The sequence below is a fragment of the Galleria mellonella genome, unplaced genomic scaffold, assembly GCF_026898425.1.
Source record: "Galleria mellonella isolate WM207_F2 unplaced genomic scaffold, CSIRO_AGI_GalMel_v1 utg103, whole genome shotgun sequence".
In the NCBI taxonomy this organism is placed as follows: Eukaryota; Metazoa; Arthropoda; class Insecta; order Lepidoptera; family Pyralidae; genus Galleria; species Galleria mellonella.
The window spans coordinates 2983214-3009227 of NW_026441966.1; the positions used below are offsets into that span (position 1 = coordinate 2983214).

Here is a 26014-nt window from a genome sequence, read left to right on the forward strand (position 1 = left end):
ATTTATATTGTAAATGTTTATTCTATTTTTATTAATTATATTTATTATTTATGAATACCCAAGACAGAGCGTTCTGGCGTCGGTGTGCAAGAAGACGACCCCAAATAGTACTGGGAATGAAAGCTTTTTTTAATGGATGATAATGAAATAACCACCCTCTGCCTGCGCTAACGGTGTACGCTGGGGGGAAAGGGATTATTAGTAATTAGGTCTAATAGCCACATTGCTAGTAATATATCCTGTAAGGTCGACCTCCACGCGGTTCGCCCTGGAAACCATCATGATTAATTCTTGTCGAATTCATCATGGTGGCCCAACTGACCTGCATTCATTCTCACCTACCGTCTTCCACTGGTGGCCCGCCAGTGTATACCAATAGCGCGGGTGGGGAAACTATTTCATTTTCACCCATTTAAAAAAAAACGGTATACGCTGGCGGGGCACCAGTGAGGGATGATAGGTGACGATGAAATCAAGTCAGCACAATACGAATTGCATTAGAATTAATTACGATGATTTCCAGGGCGAACCACGTGGAGGGCGACCTGATAGAGTGTATTGCTAGTAACGAGACAGTTAGATCCCATTACTGACAATCCCTTTCCCTTGGAATTAAAGGTTGGAAAAAGAAAAGTTAATATCTATAATAACTTAAATTCCTTTAATAAATAATTGCTCAAATAAAGTGGTAAAAAGGATCTATTTAAGTATACAAAGTAAATAAATAAAGATTTTTTTTTATAATATTGACATTCTGCGACTTCGAAATCTATGTCGGTTGCGTGAATTGGCTTGTAGGTCATTCGCCGACCCTGCATCTTAGTCGCATCGATTGTGTGCTAATGTTTGATACGTTCCGCATTTATGTGTACGTATGTATGTCCTGCGGTTACATATGGCGACTTCATTATTTATGATGGCGTCGATCCAACTGCAACGGGTTATGATTTAGTTTTATTTGTGATAGCGACATGGATTCTTCATTTGGTATTATCATTGAGTAAATAAATATTATTAAAGGTTTCTTTAATTAAAAGTAACAGAAGCTCCTGTGAGATTTTATATCTTTTAGCGATATTTATTTATTTATTTATTTATTCATTACTACATATATGTGTATATGTGTGACTTTATGCTAAAAACATTCTCTCCCAATCAACCATAGGGAAGTGTCAGAATACTCGAATGCGGTACTAGTAATTTTTGTTTTATACAACTTAGAAATACAAAGTAGTAACCGTCGCCTGTAGACATGAGCAGTACCATGGACATACCAGAGTATACTGTTTCGCCCATGATACCACCCATGCGTTGCCATTCCTAAGAACTCAGGTGTTATTCCTCTGTACCCAGTAAATTCACGCCATATCCCACCCTTCAAACCGAAACACAGCCATGCAAACACAACTGCTTCACGGTTGAAACACAAATGGGATAGAGGTACCCAAGCAATCGACTTTTGTACAAAGTCTCCCTTATTGATATACATACATACTAAAGTAATTTTATATAAACAAATATATGTAAATAACAAATAAATTTACACATATTTAAAATATACTATATTGTACACGAAAATGAGAATAATGCTGTTATTAAATTAAGTTAATAATGTACTTACTGCTCGGATAAAGTATATAAAAGTGAACATGAATATTTTATATAAATATAAATAATGAATGGAGCACTTATTTATACATACCATAGTATTATATTATCTATGCTGTACCATACCATAATAGCTGATAACTGTCCACTGATGAATATAGGCCTCGCCCTATTGGGGGGTTTTACCAGTAGTTACTACGCTTGACAGGCGAGTTGGCAACCGTAGTTGGGCTCTGCTGATGTTTTAAGAAGGACGCTGCTGCCCATCCCATGTTTTCACAAAACATTTCAGTTAAATTAAATGTAGAAATGTGATCCTCATAAAATGTATAAACGTTGCGTTCCGAATGCATTTCAATTGCATGCGGTGATAAAAAAAAAAAAACCTGATAAAAAGACATTTCAAACATGTTTAAATCTAAACTTGCTTGAATAGAAAATATTTCTTTCTGTCTTTTTTTTTTTTTACAGAGTTTTTAAATAACCGTCTCATTTTTTAAACTTTTTAAACGTTTCAAAACACTTTGAGAATATTAAAAAAGTACTTGTTTATATAAATGTTTCATATTTATCTCTTACTATTTCATTTTTACCCTTCACCTTTTAATTATCGACGCGCAATATAATACCCATGTGAAATTAAAATTAGTATAATTTTTTTTATAAATTATATTTATCCGAATCCTACTTACTACCTACAGTTTACAATTAATAAATCGTCATAGTCGTAGAATACTGACGGATCTGACAATGATTACATATAAAGATCCGTCAGTATTCTACGACTATGACGAAATGATAGATTCACATTTAGCTTACATCTTTTAGCTATCAAAGAAGACTAATATCGTATAATTACTACCATTAAAAACAATCGGCTTTATTCAAAGCTCAACCAAAATAGATGTACTTCACAAAATTAATTTAATCCTAAAGCAAAGGCTTCCCCAATTAACCTTCATTACATTAATCGCATACCGAGCACTGTTCATTTATAAAAGAAATTATCCTCTTATGCACTCATATTATTAAAAATAACATTCAATACACCTTAATTGCATTTAGGTGCATTGAACTGCACACAGCGCAATTAGTCAGCGCAGTTCGCTTACAAACGCTCGTGTTCTACTCAGATACCGTGGTTAACATCGCAATTAAACTATGCTTGGATGGAAGTGTCTTGATATTTATAAACATTGTTATTCTTTAAAGGACATATTTACCTATTTAAATTATATATATATATATATATATATATATATATATATATATATATATATATATATATATATATATATATATATATATATTTACCAGAGGGAGATTTTGTATACAAATTGTCTACTTGAGTACTTTTGTCTTATTCGTGTTTTTGCAAAACTTTTGTTTACATAGCTGTGTTTTGGTTTCAAGGGTTGGATATAGTAATGAAATTGTACAAAGGCATAGCACTTCAGTTCCTAGAATATGACAACATATCATGCGCAACGTAGTATGCTGTGTTATGTTCATAGTACTTACTGTTCATGTCTATAGATAACGGTTACTACTTTTCTGCAGGTGGACCGTCAGCTTGTTTGCTATTCTAATTAACATAAATAAATGGGATTATAATGTAGTCTGCCATCTAGTGGCTGCGGCCATTTTAAAAGATGTAATTTATCTTTTATTTGATACATAAGTTGACAAAATATACACAATCCGCCATCTTGTGATGGCATCCATTTTGAATACATTATACTTCATATTGAGTATTGCAAACTTGTATTGTTACCAGAACTAAAGGTATATACAAAAGTTCAGAAAAATCAGTTCGGAGGAACTAGTTCTAATTTAGCTTCAAAGATTTGACATAAACAAATTAACGTAACAGTTTATAAATAAAAAAAAAATAGAACACTCTCAAATCGCTTGATTCTTTTAGTAGTGATATTAGTTTACATTCAGCAGTTGTAACGAAAACCATGATAATGTTATATGATTAAGTTGTAACTTAAATTGTGAATTGATATTATTATTATTTTTCGTGTTGATATGTTTTATATTTGTACTATTAATATATATAAGGTTTACTGCCGTATTAGTTCTATTTTCTTTGCCAGCGTATTTGTTCTCAGTGCCGACCCTGAACTCGAAGTGATCTTACAATCTTACCGGTAGCAATTACAAATTATATAATGTTATTGGCATTGCTTAGTGCATAGTTATTTGGTAGCAATAATCAACATATTATGTTTGTACCTTCATGCCAAATTAATTACAGAGTAGACAGAGAGAACCGAATGCCAAAATTATCATATCCATAAGGATACAACATATAGGATAAGGGTAAGGACACATAAGATATCTCTTGTTGTATTTACTTAAGGTAGTTAGTAACTAAATAAAATTGGATACAAGATGATACCATTAGATGGTATTTGAATTGAGAGTTGTGGTTATTGTTGAATATTTTGTAATTAAAGATACTTTAAAGCAAAATTTCTAAATCGGCGGGTAGTTTTATTATTTTTTTTTACCGATACAGTTATGATTTATTATCATTTTTATTCTTATTCCCTTGTATGTACATTACAAGAGTAACTTTAAAAAAAAACATACAAGCAAACAACATTGTGTTGAATTGAATTGAAATCTTAAATACTAAACTTAGTCGTTTTAAACATAGTCTTTTTTTTTAATATAACGTCTGTTTATAATGTAATGGACTACATAAAACTTAATTTGAGAAGAGTTTGTGGTCAATATTACCGTAGCTGACTGAAAAGAGTTGATACTTGAAGTTATTTCAAGATCATAATAATCTCTTAATATGTGTAATTTTGCATTTAGGAACACAAAATTTTTTTTTAACTTTCGAACGCTCGAGTCGTAATGTAATCCAAAGTAATGTAATCAAATCACATTACTTGTAAATTAACTAGTATCTTATATATATAGATTGCGTGTACTGTTTCTCTGAAATCTTAAAAGAAGATCTTACATTTTTATAGAAGTAAGTTGTTGAAAAAATAAGTACGAATAATTATGCAGTATAAAATTCATACGTGCATGTTTAATTGAACTAACACACAATGCATTTACATTTTACATTCTGTAAAGTTTCCACAAACGTATGTATGCACGAATTTCTTCTGACGCGGCATTTCGGCGCCATTGCTATGTAAACAAACAGAATGTCATCGTTAGTATCAAATTTAAATCTTTGTTAAAATGTAAAACATTTTGAATTATTTAGCTCAGATGAGAGAAAGTTCATTAGATTAGTTCGTGCTTATCTTTGACAATAATCCATTGTTAAATGCGGGTGAAAGTACCTTTTGAATGATCGTTTAAGATAGATTCGACTATATTTGTGGTCTTTTTAAAATGTTTAACAAAGACTGTTGTAATCTATAATATGCGGTCTATGGTCAGCTATGGTAATCTTTTATGTCCATCACAACTATTCAGTTTATCTAAAGATAAACTAATAAGTCAATGAATAATATTTAAATAGGATAATCGATTATACTTTCACAATGGTTATCGGATCGAAAGTATGTTTATTTAATATTATTTTATAATATTCCAATGAAAAATACTTCATTATTAATATTGTAAATATCTGTTCTATGTCATCGTTTCAGCTATTAACTGATCACTGCTGAACATAAGCCTGCCCTAAACTCCCCCTTTTGCCAGTAGTTGCCACTCTTGGCAGGCGGGATGGCAACCGCAGTTAGGTTTTTAGAGATATTTTAAGATAGACGCTGCTACACATCTCTTTACTATTAAGTTTAAAGCAAAAGAAAGAACGAAGAAAGGGTGGCTTATTCTATCAAGGAACCAAACGGTGACACATTTTGTACAAAATCTTACTTTTACATTTTGTATCTATTCTTCGCTATCCATGAAGTAAGATACAGTGCTTATTTGACAATAATTTGTAAGAAGTGATAAATATCATCAGATTTTACTACTTTCTCAACTTTTATGAAGATGGCGCCATTTAATGTCTAGAATTTCTAGACTGTCTTCGTTTTGCACGAAGACCTTTGACGTAACTTATCGGACGATAACTTTGTTTTTTTTTTACACACAACTCTTTTCTTGAAGTTTATGTTGTCGTATCGGTTCGGAAATACTGCTGCTGGAAGTTGATTCCAAAGAATGGTTGTGCGTGGAAGAAAGTGCCTTGAAAAACGCATTTCGAAGTACATCCATTGTTAGTTCTGTTTTTAATTCTGTGTTTTCTCGCAATAAAAATAATATAATTAATTTTCTAGTATCAACACTATTCAGTCCTAGTAAATAGGATATGGTTAACCGCGAAATTATTTTTACACAGCAGCACGCCTAATCGCATCGGTTCATTTCCGCCGAAGTTGGCCAATGCTCGTGTAAACATATGATTTTAATGACGTTTTTTATCTGATGCCCATTGAAATTATCTAATGACATCATTTTTATCCCTGACACCGAAGCTTTGTTGAACATTTATTATTTGTTGATTATGTTTATTAAGTAATAGAGGAGCGATATTATTTGATCTTTATTTTTTGTTTTGATAAAGTGGGTCAAGAGCATTCGTAATTCAAAATATTATTTAAAAAAAATTTGGTGTCATTTTTATTTTTGCTTGGTGACCTCTGTGGTACAGTGATATACAAAAATTAATGAATGAATGAAAACTCTTTATAGTTTCCTTCAAAGAATTATATAGATTATAAAGATTAATAATATGGTTACAGGTTCAAATCTCGGTTGGATCAATTTCGGTTTTAATTTATATATTATGGGGTCAGCCCAAAGAAGTTAATTGCCTGATAGTGTGACACTTATTATCACTCAGATTACCTAACCCAAGCTTGATGGAGGGAAAGGGATTGTTAGCAATGGAGTTTGACAGCCCCATTGCTAGCAATATGTCCTATTAGGTCGACCTCCACGTGGTTCCCAATGGAAACCATCGTGGTTACTTCTCGTGGAATTCTTCACGATGGGTTAACTGACCTGCTTTCATCATCCTCACTTATCATCCTTCACTGGTACCCCGCCAGCGTATACCATAAGCGCAGGCTGGGTTACCATTTCATTGTCATTAATAATGAGGGTAAAAATTAAAATGCAGGTTAGTTAGCCCACCGTAATGAATACACTTGGAATTCAACACAATAGTTCCCAGGGGGGACCACGTGGAGGTCGACCTGACGGTATATTGCTAGCAATGAGGCTGGTAGTCTGCATTACTAACAATAATTTCCCCCAAGTAATTTATTGTGACATTTTAATATTTTGATTTAATTCTACGGTTGAGAGTGATACGTAATGCCTTAACTAATCAGAAATCTTAGATAAAAACCTTTTATATTAAGATTGTTACCCAAAACAATAATATAACAAAAACAGATATATTTTTTAACTCTCTCTAAAAGTGTCCAATTCTTACTTACTCTAAATTTTGATCTTCAACACCGATATACCATTTTCCAGTATTAAGTTCCGCGTCTAAAGTTATATCCAAACTCGGTGCTCGCCTGAGTCTGAAATTGCAAAGTGCTGCTTAAAATAGTCTAACCTAGATAGAATGAATCATGCTAACTCGATTGTGATTTATAGCCAGACTTCTGGAATTTGTGTTGGCAAGTTCCTGAACTGCTCATGTGTTTTGAAGTCGATTGATAACGGCTTTGCTTCGCAGAAGTTACTATTAGCTAATCGATTGATAGCAGAAAGAGATATTGTACAAAATTTGTTTGCTTGTATACTTTTGTACTATTCGATTCTCTGCTGAGGAAAAGGGATTGTTATTAAAGGAGTAAAGACATAAAATGGGCCAGCCTTTCCTTTCCCTTGGGTATCGTAAGGGGCGACTAATGGAACTTAAAGATCGAGGGATGGGCAGCAGCGTCCCTCTTAAAATATCATCAAAGCTTAACTGCGGTTGCTAATTCGCTTGCCAAGCGTGGCCACTACTGGCAAAACTCCTCAAGGAGGCTTATGTTCAGTAGTGGACAATTAAAGACTGGTATGATGATGATGATGTAATTATTATAAAACATATAGCAGACGAAAAAATTTTTTATAAAAAATATATTTCTATAAAAAAATTAATCTTAATAAATCTCTTTGTTCACTTGCAGTATGCTAAAATGAATTTTATTTTAATATCAATAGTTATAGAAACGATCAATAAGTATTGCATTGATGTTAGAAATATTACGTAAAGAGCATCAAAAGACATCAAAAACTTCATTTACAGTTAAGGCCAAAAAATGACCTTATGGGCTTTGTAAATTGTACAAGAGCCGATGCTAAAGGAATCGTGACTGACATATCGTGATTGAGGCCTCATTGTGAAAACCAAGTAATCAAAATTTTGATACAGCCTATTTGTATGTGGGGGGCAAAAGGATTGTTAGTAACGTGGTTTAATTGCCCCTGTTGACCTCAACGTGATATCCCCTGGAAACCAGCGTGGGTGATAATTGTTGAGTTCGTCATGATGGGATAACTGACCTACTTCAGGGAGAAAGGGATTGTTGGTAATTGTCGCATTGCTAACTGAGTGATCCCCCTGGAAACCATCGTGTTAAATTCCACGTGTATTCATCATGATGGGCTAACCGACCTTTCTTTATCATTCTTACCTATTAACCTTCAAGAAAAAAGCATATTCTTTTTTAAAACACATGGCAGTACACCTGCAATGCCATTGGTGTTGTAGGTAATCATGGGCGGCGGTAGTCACTTATCATCAGAGGAGCCGCATGTTCGTTTGCCCCCCGTGTTATATAAAAAAAGAAAAATCCCTTACTGGTGCCCCACTAGGTAGGATTATCATTTAGTAAAAAAAAACTGTCTTACCTCCTCACCTATCATCCCAATATATCACACCAATATATACAATTTTTTTTGCAATGTTTTCAAATCTCTATAAAGTACTTTTTTTTTTTTATACAACTTAGAATGGCAAACAAGCTGACGGTCCACCTGATGGAAAGTGGTAACCGTCGCCTATAAACATAAGCAGTACCATGGATGTAACAGAGTATACTCGTTTCGTTGTTCCCATGATACCCCCCATGCGTTGCCATTCCTGAGGACTCAGGTGTTATTCCTCTATACCCAGTAAATTCACGCCATATCCCACCCTTCAAACCGAAACACAGCCATGCAAACACAGCTGCTTCACGGTTGAAACACGAATGGGACAGAGTTACCCAAGCAATCGACTTTTGTACAAAGGTTCTCTCTGGTAACGCATGCTTATTATTAAAATCTTGCCTCTAATGTGAAAATTGTGATAGAATCTGAGCGCCACCGATTAACGGAGCTTGTTGGCGATGATTATCGTCATCATGTCATTACCATTAAGCTGTTATGCCGTCGAGGGTGCGGGCAGACATTTGTGGTAGCTGATGATTAATGCAGTTATTTTTAGACGAACTGGCTAGCTTGCATATATTCCGGTTCTGTGTAAATGGTTGACATTGGTGTTGAGATTATTTTTATGTTTTATTTCCATTAAATGGCGCTGCAGGTTGTGAATAAGGCGAAGGAATTTTGCATTACGTCTATATTTGCTGTCATTTTTTAAAATTGCTACCTTTCAAACTGTTGCTGGCAGCAAAGGAATTTTGCATTACAGTATATTATTTTTGAGTTTTATTGTCATTAAATAACGTCGGAGACTGTTAATAAGGCGAAGGAATTTTGCATGACATCTATATTTGCTGTTGTTTTTTTTTTTTAATCAATTTGTTATATCGCAAGCTGTGAGGCAGAGAGATTTTGCATCACAGTTTTGTTTGCTATCATTTTTCAACCGGCTTCAAAAGAAGATAGTTTTTAATTCAGTGGTATTTTTTTATGTTTGTAACCTCATAATACCATTAACCACCATGTGTGTCCCGACTTCCTTCTCCATGGATGTCGTAAGAGGCGACTAAGGGAACTTATGGTTGAGAGATGGACAGCAGCTTCCCTCTTCAAACATCTCTAAAAGCCTAACTGCGGTTGCCAACCCACCTGCTAAGCATGGCAACTACTAGCAAAACTCCCTTTATGGACAAGGCCTATGTTCTGCAGCGGACAGTTAACGGCTGAAATACTAAGGCCATCAATTATAAACTGTTTAGGATTTTTTTTTTCTTTTTTATCTTACAAACTGGTTCCATAGAAATTTTATTATAATCACTTCAATAAACTACTTTTTATATCAAAGTGACTAGTTTAGCAACAAATGATGTCGGTTTTTTTTCGAACACAATCTCTTAAAATTACAAACTGATTTATTTGTACAATTATTCGTCCAATTTGTATTGTACAAAAGAATATTGTGCCAATAATGTGTGTTAATGTTGTTTCCTTGTTATAAATTGTTTTTGTTATTAACATTTTTCATTTATTTATGTTGACATATTTGGCGCCTTTCCGCTTGTAACCGATCGAGATTAATTCCATCATATTTAAAAGATAATGAAGTATAATTAATTTGAGTAATTTATTTTTTTACAGGTAAACAGAAAGCAGTGGACGGGCCGCGAGTATTTTGAACAGAATATATATTTAAAATTATTATCTTATACTTTTAAGTTTCAGATGTATATGTAACTAGCGATTAATAGAATAGAATCCGAAACAATTATCTTTAGAATTTGTGTCTGTTTGTCTGTATGTTTGTGCACGCTAATCTCAGAAACGGCTTAATCAATTTAAATGCGGTTTTCACTAATGCGTTGCGGTTAACTTCACTTAACATTGTTTGTTTTATTTCAATCGATTTATAAATAAAAAAAAAAAGTTATATCAATCTAAAGAATCACATATAAGAACACTATAAAATAACCGATCAGTTGAATTGGCTCGAACTTTATGATGGTATTAAGTGCGTAATTATTATTTAAGTATATAATACAATATAGGACCGGATTCATGAAGAGTTTCAATGGGAATGACATATATAAGTTAATATACTTATATAATTAAAGATATATATGAATAGGAAGCGTTTCGACACATTCCTCCGCGCGGCACCTCAATTTGGCGCCCCTTTGATGTCACTCGTGACTGCTTTATCTATCACCCGTGGTACCGGGCTACCACTAAAGCTTCTGACTTCTTCGGTCTTACTATAAAAAAAGTTAGACTTGCAATTGACGAGTGTTGAACAAGCGTTTAGACAATGTTGCTACAAAACACATGCTTTAGATATTAAACGATCGACCGATGGAACGCATGTTTAAATATAAACACATGCAAGATGCAGTTTTGTAATATTTTTTTTCTTTTTAATATGTATTGAATACCTGTCTATCACAAGTTTATTTATTTTTTTGTTGAAACCCTTATTTAAAATGTTTTTAAATTAAAATTTTGTACTTGTTTGTTCTTTTATAATACAAATGTTTATTTTGAAAACTGAAACAAGCAGGCGTAACGCTGAAAATCATTAATATCTCAGTTGCTTCTTACAAAATCTTTTTGATTAAAATATATTATAGAATACGCGGAAGTGGCAACAGTATCCTCAACATATTTGTAAATAAATTTTAGATAGTCCTTTCGTGTGAATACTCGCAGAGAGGACTAGATAAATTTTTAGTAATTAGGTATTAACATAGTTTTTAAGTACACGTACTAGCAAATGTGGACCAAAATTGTCTAAAATATATAAATAAGTATTTACAACTCCATTTAGTAATACAATTTGTATGTAAATTTCATAAGTATATAGGCTATTCATACATACGCCTACATAATTATTATATAATATATTTATAATAAACACAAACATACATACATACATAATTTATACTTATCATATAAATAAATAAATATATACATTTATATTATAGGCTACTCATACATACGTACAAGTAAATAGAGTTGAATGGGCTGAATAATGATTGAAATGATTTAACAAATATAATTAAATGACCTGTTTCTACTACAGCCCATTTATTTTACTAGTTCGTAAATAATTTCACCTAAACGAAAATAACCTAGAAAAAGGAAACAATTATACAGTAATAATTTCCTACATTGTACTGTACATAGTTACATTCGTACAACTAATAAACGAAATAGACGGTAATTAACTGGCCCATGTAACAAAGAGGTTAAATAATTATTCCAACTAAACAACACACAAGAGAACAATTATTTTTTGTAATAAATACAAGTAACTTTCATTGTCAACGTTAATTATTTTCGAGTCCGCATATTACGTGGTCGAACGTTGCACGTCAAAAAGAAACAAAGTGACGTGAAGTGACGAAAATATTGCCGTGAAAACCGAGGCGGCTTTAACGATCCGTGTGTGTTTAACAAATGTAAAATGTATTGCTATTAGTATAAAGTTTAATTTTGATTGAATGCAGTTGTAGATGCGATGTTTAGTGAAATTAGTCGTGATGCTTCCTTCCCGTTCAGAGACGTATATAGAAGTGGACTAAATAAAGTTTAAAAACAAACTATCTCGGATGATGTTCATAATGTTGTCTTGTTCATCTATGATGAACTGTTTTGAGCGAACAATTTTAAATTATTTATTATTTACTTGGAATATACGGGTGAGATTTGTGTTTTAAATTTGAGGGGATTTTTAAAACATTGAGTTGACAAATAAGCATTCGGTTCAACAGATGGTAAGCGGTTACCGTAGCCTTAGAACACTTGTAATATCAGGAGCATTATGTGCACATTGTCGATTTTGAAGAAAGTTCTTTACCCCAATTTTGAATAACCCATGCTGTAGTCTCTTGGAAAAACCATGACAGGGAGCACATTTCATAACCTGAGTTTACGAGGGAGGCAACATCTCTGAACCCGTACTGTATGCGACCATCCACCCTCTTAGTTATAAGAGTCTTGACTCCCTGTTAGTGACTCAGGACTTTTATATATTGGAGTTTCTAATGAGACAGAAAATACCGTATTGTGGTCACGACATGAAGAATGAACCTCTAGTTAATCGTCTAAGGCAAGACAAAAAAGTGCCTGGATGAGGTGGAATTTTTAAACTAATGAACCTGCGGAAGAAGTTTAGTTCTAGTACCACTCTTCAGAGTGGCTGCTTAATAAATTAAAAGAACATTATGGCGTCCAACCTCCGAAAGAAATGCAATTTAAAGAAGAAAAAGAATAGGATGAAAATGGAATGGCAACACCTTCGCTATCGGTATGATGATATCAACCACTGACCATTGCTGTACATAGGCATCGAATTTAATCTCTAACGAATTTACGAGTATTTTGCGAATATCTAACCTTCAAAGTTAATCATTCCAAAATATAAAAAGTGGTTATTGTGACATAACGATAATAGTTGGACATATAATATCGCAAAGTTTTTTGTAGTTATTGATATTTTCTTCAATATTGTAGAACATATTTTTGTTCTATCACCAATAGTTTCCGCAGCGCACGCGACACATTATTACATCTGGAATCAATAGGTTATATATGGAATAATTAACACTATATAATAATATTTACACTATATTACAGACTCCCAATTTGGTATACAAATTGGGAGTCTGTAATTGACTAATATATAGACAATATTATGCTTATTTTTGGAGGGTAGGTTAAATTAAATAGAAAAAAAAATCTATGGAGATATTTATTTCATACGTCGCACCACTGGAATGGCGAAGTACTATGAAAATGGAGGATTAATCCCCATTACTAAGAATTGTCACATTTAATTAGATTTCTATTAGTTCAAATCCGTTCTTGTCAGATTTAATTTGATTTTTTAATTCAAATCCGTTCTCAATAGTTCAAGAAAATAACTTGAACGTTAAGATATTTACGAGTTACGAATGAAACTGCTAGCTCGTTTTGAACTTCGAGAGTCATTTGGATGCAAAATGTCTTACAAACGAGAATTCCCGTTTCAGATAAACCATAATGTGTATAATGGCGGGATTCGCGACCGACTTCGTGTTGGATGTATTTTACGAACATTTAACCACGGTGATGACATCCGTCATTTGCAATGCAAATGAACAGTTTATCCTTTTTCTTCTTCTTTTATTTTATGAAATGGTCACGTCAAAAATCGATTATTAATTGTATCAAAGATTTTGTGAATCCTTGTTCTTACAACATATAGAAAAGGGCACTAACTCCTGAAACACAGGGTTTTTCATACCTACCTGGGGAGTTAGGGACTTCAAACTATATATATACAAAGAGTGAAATAAAGATTATTTATTTATTATATTATTATTATCTTAGAATTGTACAAGATTTTTAGATTTGGTACGTCAGTAAATTTTAGGTGTTACCAGTAAATGTTAGGATTTACTAACAGTAAATGTTAATGTATTTATAAAAAAGATCATGTTTGGGGCCTTCACCAAACCATAACCTCACATAACCTACCCTTCTGATTTGATCTACTACCACTTACTAAACAGATCTTAATATTTTTTTTAAGTTTACTACGTTTCTAATATATTAAATACACAATCGGAACTTAATTCGTCGGCAATAAAAAAGTAAGTACGTAGGTACTATTTACCTGTAAAAATTTTTCATCGCGTTAAACTCCCGATAGTGTATTTAAATAAGTTTAAAAAATGCGAATGTTAAAAATTAACTGCGTCTCTGATGTTAGTACAAAAAAATAGATTAACCCTAATATGGGTTTTTACAATAACCGACAATATAAGTTTGCTTTTTACGTCTTAGCACTTTAATATATTAACCAATCGTGCATCTGTCCACACGAACAAAGTAACGTGTAAAAATAAATAAATAAAATTATATCCGAACCATAAACCATATCTAGCGCTCTAAATATTATTTATTTGCTGTTGTAGCAATATCACAAATTAGATAAAATATATATTTAACTAACCATAGATAGATTACTCACTAGTTACTACACCGTATACCAAAAGTGACAGCTTAATTTATCGCGCAAATTAACTTTTAATAAATGGGAAATGTCATTTGGCGGTCCACTTGATGCTTTTACAGCGACGTTCGTTTAGCGATCGAGTCTTTGATGTTAACTGGAGATAAATTGACTGTTGGTAATTAATATTATGTTGATTTATAAGCGTAATGATTAAAGTAGCCAATAGGCCTACAAATTGCTCTGCCATTTCCTTGGTGCCACTACCATTCTGTGTTTTTAGTTCAGTGCCTACTAGTCATAGATAAAAGGTTTTTAAGAGATTACTTTTATAAAGAATAAGGCAAAGGTATAAATTCATACAGACTATTTTTTTTTATTCTGCTTTATAAGTAACTGGCTAAGAACTAGCGAGTAGGTAAATCATGTCCATTTCTGATATAATAGATACTTCATGCAATTAGAAGAAATACTTTCCCTTTTAATTTCAGTTAAATTTTATATAATAAGTAATTACGTAAGTATAAGTACGTAAGTATAAGTAAAGTAGGCAACGTAATATAATAATAAGGGGGGAAAGGGATTGTTAGTAATGGAGACTGAGAATCCTATTGCTAGCAATATACCCAACCAGGTCGACCTCCTCGCAGTTCCCCCTGGAAACTATTATGGTTAATTCCTGATGAATTCATCATGATGGGCTAACTGGCCTGTTTCCATTCTCATCTATCACCCTCCACTGGTGCTCCGCCAGCGTATCACATTAGCGCAGGTGGGGCTACTATACCATTTTCATCCATCAAAAAAAAAATAACAAAACAGGTTCGGAAGTACCATTTCTCTAACTCTTAATATTTTTATTTAATAATTTCACGAAATTACTATTTTATGAACTACCATAAACTAAAATTATAACAATATTGATTTAAATCTATTAGCAAATTAATTCATATTGGTCCTTACAGTAAATATTTTGTTGTGATATCAAATTGAAATTTTAAATTTAGACATAGGTTTGAAGAAATTGCCCTTCAGATGGCCTAATGTCTATTACTTATTACCATTATTTATTAGTCGGTTTTATTATTGTAGATTAATTATAGTCCATATAGTCTACCGCCTGTACAATGGATTGTGCTTAGAGGAATTGTTCAATATGATGCCCACAACCACTTTCTACCATCGTACGGCTCGCCATCGCCAGGGAGTTCATCCTCATGTCCTACAGCCTCAATGGTCGCGTACTGCGCGGTTTCAGAGATGTTTCCTTCTACGAACACTCAGGTTGTGGAATGAGCTCCCTGCCGAGGTTTTCCCAAGAGACTACAGCATGGGGTTCTTCAAAAGGGGGTAAAGAGGTTTCTTCAGGGTCGGCAACGCGCGTAATACCTCTGGTATTGCAGGTGTTCATAGGCTACGGTAACCATTTACCATCAGGTGGGCCGTATGCTTGTTTGCCACCTCAGTGGTATAAAAAAAGTCCAACAATTACTCACACCAAGGCTTACAAATTCCTTACCAAAATTATTACTAAAGAAAAGAAATAATTATTCTCAAAAAATATCAGCAAGCTAAATATTTTTCTTCCTTTGAAAAACATAACTTTGATGGTAACTTTAGAATTATACCTTTAGTTTTCCGTTGACGCCGTATTATTACAACTGTGTTAAATGAAGTAAGGGCATTGACCGTCCGCAAAGTAACATAATAACAAAGTAGAATAATAGATAAATCTATTATTTTCATTAGATATTTATAGGTAAATATTAAGTACTTTACAATAGTGTCTTCAGACAATGAATAGTAGGTACATAGAATAACAGGTGGTCTATTATCAATGTCCTGGATTCTCCTACCAAGGCGCCCTATTTTAAACTAATAATTTATTATTACTTGTAATATTTCAAAGTATTCAAGTAGTTTTGTACAATACGTAATACTAATCATATTTTAATACGATTCCTGATACCAACCAAATCTATTATTTATTTATTATTATAATATAATATATATAAAAAAATATTATTTATTATTAAGATATATGTATATAAGAAACAGTATACTCTGTTATGTCCATGGTACTGCTCATGTGTATAGGCGACGGTTACCACTCCATCACGTGGGCCGTCAGCTCGTTTGCCATTCTAAGTTGTACAAAAAAAAAGATACGTTCCATATCTTTCAAAGTAACTCAAAATCTTTATGAATGAAAATAATATTATTATTAAAATTATGGACTTTCTACTGGAATGTTTATTTTATTTGGAAAACAAATAGTATAATTATTTAAAAAAAAAAGTTCACAATAAGCAACCAGCAGTCAAGCAAGTATAATATTATTCAAGGGAAAACAAAATGTAAATAGTTACTTAAATTATATTTATTTATTTAACTCTTTATTGCACCAGAAACATAAAAATATACAATAACAATTAAATAATTTAGGTGAAATACGGTAGCAAAATTACAAATTAAAATACACATAAAGGTACAAAAGGCGTTCTTATCGGTGGGACAATCTCTTAAAGACAATCTTTGGTTAAAGAACATATAGAAGTGGGTAGGTGGCTGAAGAGTGAATTAATAATTTTTACATAACTTTGTTCATTTATTTAATTTTTTATCGCATTAGAAATATAAAAATATACAATAATAATTGAATAATTAAATTGAAATACAGTAGCGTAAATTACAAATTAAAATATATAACATAAAGGTACAAAAGGTGATCTTATCACTAGGGCATCTCTTACAGAAAAGCTTTGATTAAAGAATAAGTTTTTATAACTACAGTAGTTTTCGTATGTATAGAGATATTTGCAGCTTTATAGGGATCTACGGATAACTCTGTGGTCGGGATGTATCCATATAAATTTGTCATAAATCGGAAAACGACACGTCACTACCTGGACTCGACAGTTTTAGGGCTTCCAGGGATAACATTGTAAGCCGACACTTTCTCAATATGAAAAGGGTTTGTTAGTACAAACTATATACTTATGTAAATAAATAAAATGCAAACGTTATCGCCTTAGATTTAGACTATTTATTTATTTACTTTCATTGCATACGAGTATATATATATATATATATATATGATCATATCGTCATAGTCGTAGAATACTGACGGATCTGACAAATATTACATATAAAGATCCGTCAGTATTCTACGACTATGACGATATCAGCCGTCCGTCAACTGTTCACTTTTAAACATAATAAAGCAAAGAAAGGAGAAAAAAAAAACAGTCGCTTACACATACATATATGTGAAAGCAACTCTGTTTTTTCCTTTTATTGCTTTTTTGGCATTTTAATAGGTTGTGAACGTAATGAAATTTGTCATAATTACCAACATTTGGCATAGAGAAGAACTAAAGGCTACTTTGTATTGTAGTCACACAGAGGAAGTCGCGGGCACAGCTGGTGCTTATAAAATCTAAGAGCGTTTATCCAGCCAATACAAAAAAAGTCACTGTACCAACTGATAACGAGCGATAAGAGAGGACACAGTAGCTTATTTTAACAATGATTATACAGTGTAAACTATGAGAAATGCCTTAAGATTAAGGGTGATGTTACTTTTATTTATGATCACGATTATATTCCTTAGGGGGATAGTCAGTTACTATTAGTAATTAATTTTTGTAGGCATTTTTATACATTTAAAATCAAAATGGAGATTGAATGTTTTTGATGGATTTCTAGTATAGCAAACTTCTTTATGGGGCAGGCCTATATTTAGCAGCAAATAGCAAACGGTTGATATAATAATTAAATTATAAATAGAAGCAATAAGAACTGCATTGGTCCCTTGCACTAATGGGTACTATCGCGAACCCTAGTTATAAAATGTTATAATTTAATGCCATTAGTGCAAAAATCTGGCATTCGAGAGTGCTCGCCGCCATCGCATGGAAGTGCTCAAGATTTAATTCGAGCTAAGCTAACGAGTTAACGAAAACCGCGTAAGGTTCAGGCCGCCCAAGGAATGTGCGCTGGCGGTCCGTCGCAGCCGCGCGGGCGATCGTCCTTCAGCGCACGTTACAAGGAGCGTAGCCAAACAACGAGCGCGTGACGTCACGTGCTCAAGACCTTCTAACTTGAGCTAGTGATCTATGAACAGTTGTGGCATCACACTAAAGAATACACTTCCGAAGTACATTGGTTGTCGCTCTGTATATATACCAAGCAACTTTAAAAATACTGTTAGCGCGTTTTAGGATTGTATATCATTCTCTTCAAAATATTTTTTATAATTATAACTATCACATATATAATTATGAAATACGTTGTATTATTAATTTATACATGTTACTGTATTTTATTTGCTATAAATTAATAATAATTATAATATTAAAATAACAGAAAATAATAACTTGATCTGACTACGCCATCTATTGGAAAACTTGATTAATTGTAATTCAATTTCAAGCGGTGTATTATAGCGACAAGAAGCGGTCTTCGAGTATTATTCTAATAATTACGTTACAACTTTTATTCTAATTTATTTTTTTATATGCAACTTATATATCTGAATATATATATATTACAAAAATATCGGTAAAATCAGTAGGTGTAAATGTGAACGATTCCTTCTACAGACTGGTATATACTGCCATCTGTGTGAGAGTTCTATTGAACTTTTTGTTAACATTATTTTTATGCCTTGTTTCAGAACATCAAACAATGAACGAGATGAAAGCCCTTGTACAGATGGCAATGTTTCTCCTGAACCACCCGATCGTCCCCCTGGGAAAGTACGACAAATACACCCAGAAGATAAAACTCAAGTGCTCGCATATGATTCCTCCTATCGCAGAAAAAGTAAACCTACTACTCTAGCGCTACAGGAAAATCATTACAATCATTTAGCGAATACAAATGTGGCAATGACGCCTTATCCACTGACACCAAATATTTGTGTTGAAGGAGGAAAGATTGAGTTCATAAAATCGCCACCGAGTAGCGCTAGGAACAGTGTGGCGCTAGTGTCGCCACCTCAAACGCCACTGTCAGCGAGGCGCGGTTCGCGTGAGAAACGAGAAGCTCGAATTTATGACGAGCCAACCGAGAAGTTCGATGGTGATAAGGTAGGTGGCGCTAATTTTATTTGATTAATTTTATATTTGCTAAAATATACAGTACAATGTAACAATGAATTTTTATTTCAAACAAAATTTAAAGGTAAAAAGGTAAAATTAATATTAAACAATTACGATATTAAAATCGATAATTTTAGTTATGTATGAATAAGTATATTCTACTATTTTAATTTGCTTTTAAAATAAATTATTTGTGAACCTATATTTTCGAATATTATTACACTTATTATTAAAAAAAAAGTGTATTTATTGTACTGAAGAGAAAGTATGTGTCGTCCTTTAAATAAAACATTAAAAAACAAACAATTAAAAAACCGAAACCGACGGATACGAGGATATCTTTTTTTGGAATAAGTTAAAAAATAATATTCAAACAAAACTGACGAAAAAGAAAATTCCGTTTAAAACTTCGAGGTCTTTGTGTTGCATTTCAATTTCGTCGAATTGAAAAAAGTTAAGGGACCACGGTGACCCTTGTCAAAAATATTCCACGAATTGTTTTTCGTTTATATAAACTTTTGTTTCAAACCTACTTGTATATAGTTACAAATCTATGTACAAAAGTTTCACATTTTGCATGTTTATCTAATGTTTTAAGTAATTCATCCATAAATACGTAACAAGTATAAGTATTATGCTTTTCAAAAAGAAAACAACAATTTAAAGAATTATTAAAATCGGTAACGGTGAAATGAAAATAAATTATATTATATTTAATTATGTATATATATATATATATATATATATATATATATATATATATATATATATATATATATATATATTATATTTACTTATGTAAAAGCATATATATATATATATATATATATATATATATATATATATATATATATATATATATATATATATATATATATATATATATATACCTTGTACTATGTAGTGGTACAGATACAGGTTGTTCCTTTTATCAAAAATTTAAAAATATTTTTTAGTTATTTGTTATAAGGAATTAGTTACTTTAATAATATACTGTATGCATATATATTAAATATAAACAATAGTCACACATCGTATGATACTTGTTCTCCACATAGGGACGCGAAGTATTGTATCAAATATTTTCTTTTTTACAAAACAATATTTAGAAATTATAGGAGGAGATCCAGTAAGTAATTGAACTCATGGGCCTTAATGCCTCTTTAGTTGTCCTTAAATTGTTTTTAGATCCGTATTCGCCCTTCATAAGATTGCCTCAGTAAAGCTTTAGGGATATATTCTATGATGGAGTGAGTTTAAAGTACTTATGTTTAATATTAAGAAAGTTCACTCAGATAATCGTTTTTAGTAGAAACCCTTAAGACTACCCTGGATTACTTACCACGTAGGTGTTCCATGTACTTCCCACACATCAGTTCTCCGAAGAAATCGTTAAACTGTATTTGCTGAAGACAGTTTTTTCGGATGAGAACCTCAGATCCCAGCGAAAGACAGATACCATACATAAATTTATTGTAAAGGTATAATTTCTTTTAAATGATAACAATAACATTTTTACCTTTTTATAATAACTTTTCAAGTGTAGCGTTTCTTTTTTATACTACTTAGAATGGCAAACAAGCTGACGGCCCACCTGATGACAAGTGGTAATCGTCGCCTATACACATGAGCAGTACCACGGACATAACAGAGTATACTGTTTCGCCCATGATACCCCCCATCCGTTGCCATTCCTGAGGACTCAGGTGTTATTCTTCTGTACCCAGTAAATTCACGCCATATCCCACCCTTCAAACCGAAACACAGCCATGCAAACACAACTGCGTCACGGTTGAATTGGTTGATCCCATAGAACTTTTATCAAAATAGATTCCATTAGTTTAGTTTTTAAATGGAAATAACTGGTTTTAACACAACTGAAGTCGTTTTTTTTGTGAAATACCCGTACAATCTTTATAAAGTAGTGTGTAAGTAAGTAAGTGTTTTATATTATTCTCAATTTCGTGTATAATATAGTATATATCATATATGTGTAAGTATATTTGTTATTCATATATTTCGTCTATGTATGTAATTTTAGTATGTATGTATATCAATAATTAGTAGTACCGCATTCGAGTATTTTAACACTTCCCTATGGTTGACTGGGAGAGAATGCTTTTAGCATTAAGTCCGCCGTGTACACATATTTGTACTAATGAATAAATAAATAAATAAAATAAAATCTTAAATTATTAATTAATATAATTATACTTGTCTAGTCTTCTAATAAGTTCTCAACAAGCAGGTTATAAAAGCTAACCTTATCGCCACAGATGATGCAAGTTCGCATATCCCTAAAGAGGCACGTACTCACATTGAAAGTGACTGCAGTTCAGACATGCAAATTGTAGTACGTTTTATGAATTAATTGTTCAGTTTGTAAAAGTGCTTTAAAAGTAACTTAATAATAAATTATATCTTAAATTTGTTATTAAATAACATTTATTGAGTGCAATTTAAAATGTATGATTTAATATTAATATGGTCATAAGGCCATATTAAAATTATTTACGTAAAATAGTCTTACTAAATAATTATTAATTTGAAGGTGAGTTTGTTTCTTACATCTTGGCCTAATAACGAGTAAGTACAAGTAATCATGTATTTTATTATACATTGTAGGAGACAAAAATAGCATAATAAAATAATTTACATAAAAACGAAAGTAAATTAATACCTGTTTTCAAACAGAAAATTTTAAAATTAATTTTTCAAGTGAAGATTATCCAGATCTTTAACAAATTACTATAACATACTCGAGAGTTGTTAAAAAATGGGTTGCTACAGTATAGGCGAACTAATAAACGTGAAATAAAGAAAATTAAAAGTGTGCGACCAAATCAACTTCTACTTATATATAATTAACTGCTAATAAAAAAAAGCGTTCAAAGATAAAAGGATTGACAACCGCTTCGCGTGACCTTCTAGCTAAAATAAATACCCGGGTTCCTCAGTTCATACCACGCCGGCATACACAGACCAACAGTGTATGCCGGCTGCAAACCCAGTGACCCGGAGGTCGTCGACTCCGTAGTAGAAGCCGGGGTAATGGAGTACTCGGTTTGAAGGGTGGGATATGGCGTGAATTTACTGGGTACAGAGAATAACACCTGAGTCCTCAGGAATGGCAACGCATGGGGGGTATCATGGGCGAAACAGTATACTCTGTTATGTTCATGGTACAGCTTATGTCTATAGGCGACGGTTACCACTTTCCATTAGGTGGGCCGTCAGCTTGTTTGTCATTCGTAAGTTGTGTAAAAAAAACCTATACATTAAGATTAACAAGAATATAATTATATTTACTCTCTATCTACAATTTTAATTTTTCAATAAATATTTTTATTCTCTTCAAAAACATTACCGCAAATACTATTTTTAATCTATGATATGATTACATTGGACTAAGTTATGGTTATGGGCCATAGATTAAGCATAAGAACTGCAGTCTTTCTATCCTTAGAAATGAAATGAAATGAAATGAAATGAAATGAAATGAAAAGAAATGAAATTTATTTGCTAGAAACATTGTAGAAAAGGTGTTGCATTTGTGAAGTTTATAAGATGTCCATTATGTTTCGCCACATCAAATGGCATGCAAATATTAATTATTGAATTTATCCATTTTCTATTTTATACAGGTACATCATATATTTAATTTTCAATTACATATACAATAAATCACTATTAGTACGAAGTGTCACTTTGGTCATGCATTACAAACAGTCAATAAAGCTACTACAAATAATAAAATAATAAAAATGTCAAATAAAATTAAAATTACAATTTAAATTTCAACTAAGTCAATGTCACAGCATTTATATTTTACAAAAACTCATTAATATTGTAAAAATTATTTTCTATTAACCATGTTTTCAATTTTAATTTAAAATAATTTAATGGCAATTCTCTTATTTTTTTTGGTATCCTATTATAAATTCGAATAGCCATTACACCGCAATTTTGTTGATGCAGCGTTGACTTACAGGTGGGTAGTTTCAGTTTTGTGGGGTCTCTGGGTGTGAATTTATTATATTCTGTCATTGTTGTAAATAAATACAAATGTTTTTTTACAAATATTCCCACCTCATAAATATACATTGAGGTAAGTGTCAAAAGCTTTAATTTTTTAAATAGAGGTTTACAAGATTCTGTTGGACCAACACCACAAATCGCTCTTACACATTTCTTTTGCGCGATAAAAACTTTTCTTACTAATACGGAATTTCCCCATAGTAGAAGTCCGTATCTCAATATCGATCCTACATAACCGTGGTAAGCGGTAAGGACTGTGGTTTCATTGGCTTCTCTTTTTAACCTTCTTAGAGCATACACAAAACTGTTTATACGCTTCCTTACATTATTTGTATGTCCTTTCCAATTACAATTTTGGTCCAATATAAAGCCTAGAAACTTTATTTCTTTACATTCGGTTACAATTTCATTATCACATGTTATAAAAATGTTTATTGGTTTCATGGAATAATTCAAGAATTGCATATACTTAGTCTTAGATATATTGACACTTAAATCGTTGTGTTGCAACCAGTTTACTATGTCTCTTATTGTGTTCTTTATAGTAATTTCATAGTCAGATTTTATTCTTTCATTTTCAGGAATAATAACTGATAAATCGTCGGCAAATAAAACACATTGATATTTAGTTATATCTGGCAAGTCATTTATATATAGGAGGAATAATAGAGGTCCTAGTATACTTCCTTGTGGGACTCCCGATAGGTTACAATGATAATTAGACTTAAAAGACTTGTTTGTGTTTGTATTATCAATTTTATTTATAAGTACACATTGTTTTCTGTTTGAGATGAAGCTTGATATCCATTTCAGAGTAGGACCTCTAATCCCATATCTTTCGCACTTATTTAATAATATAGTATGATTTAAATTGTCAAAGGCCTTAGTCATGTCAAAAAATATTCCTGTTACTCTCTTTTTATTGTCAATATAATGTGTCAAATTACGAATAACAGAAAATGCAGCTAATGTTGTCGATTTATTGTTCCTTTTTAATTATATTAAATTTATTAATAAATTTATTCAGTCTAATATGCATCAATCTTTCAAATACCTTTGAAAATACTGAGTTTAATGTAATGGGTCTATAATTGTTTAATTTGGTTTTATCGTCTTTTTTATCCTTGTGCGATACGGGGATGAGCCTTATTCTTAGGCGATGAATAAGATTAATATGTGACACGTGCCAAAAATACATGGCATGTGAAAGATTAAAAACAATATTGCAGTAAATTTAGTTCTGCTTCTTCTTTGTGAATACATTTCAAAATGGAATTTAATAAAATTGATCACCAAACAAACTTGTTTTATAGATGTCACAGTGTTTTGGTAGAAGGAATGAATTCAATGTCTTATCTAATGTGGCTGTTGGAGGAACATTATCAGTGTGTTTTTCTTGTTCTTATTGCAATGTTTTTCTTCTTAGTTCTGCTAGATTTTAAGGAGAGAAAACTAAGAAGCTGTACCATATCTAAAGACTCTAGTGTAAAAATAATTTTGGAAGAAAAATTTTGAGATAGTTAAGACAAATATATTGTGATTTCGTTCGAAAAGGTTAGAGATTTTAATAATAAAAATAAAAAAAAAAACAGATTAAAATGATTAAACTACTGTAAATACGACTATTATTAAAAATATATTTTATGCAACTAGGAATGGCAAATAAGTTGGCGACCTATTTAATGAAAAATGGCAACTATCGCCTATAGGCTTAAGTGTTACCTTAACCCTTGTGACACTCATAAACTTAGTATAACTACATGCTAAGTGACAGACATGGTACCCCAGTTACATGGACTAAGGCATTTTGTCTCCATACCCTGGATTTCGGGGAGAAAAGGGATTGTTAGTAATGAGGATTAACAACCATATTACTAGCCATATAGCCTACTACAGATCGACCTCCTCGCGGTTCCCCCTGGAAACCGTCGTGATTGTTTCATTCGTGAATTTGTCGTGATGGTTTGACTGATCTGCTTTATCTTCACTTCACTGGTTTGTCCTCACTGGTGCCCCGCCAGTGTATACCAATAGCGCAGGCGGGGTTGCCATTCTATTATTATCCATAAAAAAATAACATGTGATTTCATTATCGAATCGTTTGAGCGTTCATAATTTTAACTTATCGAAGTATTAATATATGGAAATTAATGTTTGTTAATTAGAAAAATATATATATACACGCTTTTCAAATCTGACTGATTATTTAAAAAGTGCTTTGCTAGCGAACTAAAACGCTTATCGTGCAACAATATTCTTATTAAGCTGTCACGTTAGTATTTTGAATTAAATTTGAACAATTCCGAAGCAAAATATGAAATATATTGGTTCAGAATTTTTGAACAGGTGTAAAGTTTTTAGTTGTAATTTTTTTTTATACAACTTAGAATGGCAAACAAGCTGACGG

General features: G+C 32.1%; 1 protein-coding gene across 6 annotated transcripts in view; it reads left to right on the forward strand.

Annotated features, from left to right (window-relative positions):
• LOC113517440 (uncharacterized) overlaps positions 1–26014 on the forward strand; it is a 512876-nt gene that overhangs the window by 128396 nt on the left and 358466 nt on the right. For all 6 annotated transcript variants that reach the window (XM_052903325.1, XM_052903481.1, XM_052903447.1 and 3 more), the window contains exon 2: positions 19143–19557. In XM_052903325.1, the coding sequence (XP_052759285.1) occupies positions 19143–19557 (415 nt within the window). The remainder of the gene's footprint in view (positions 1–19142; positions 19558–26014) is intronic.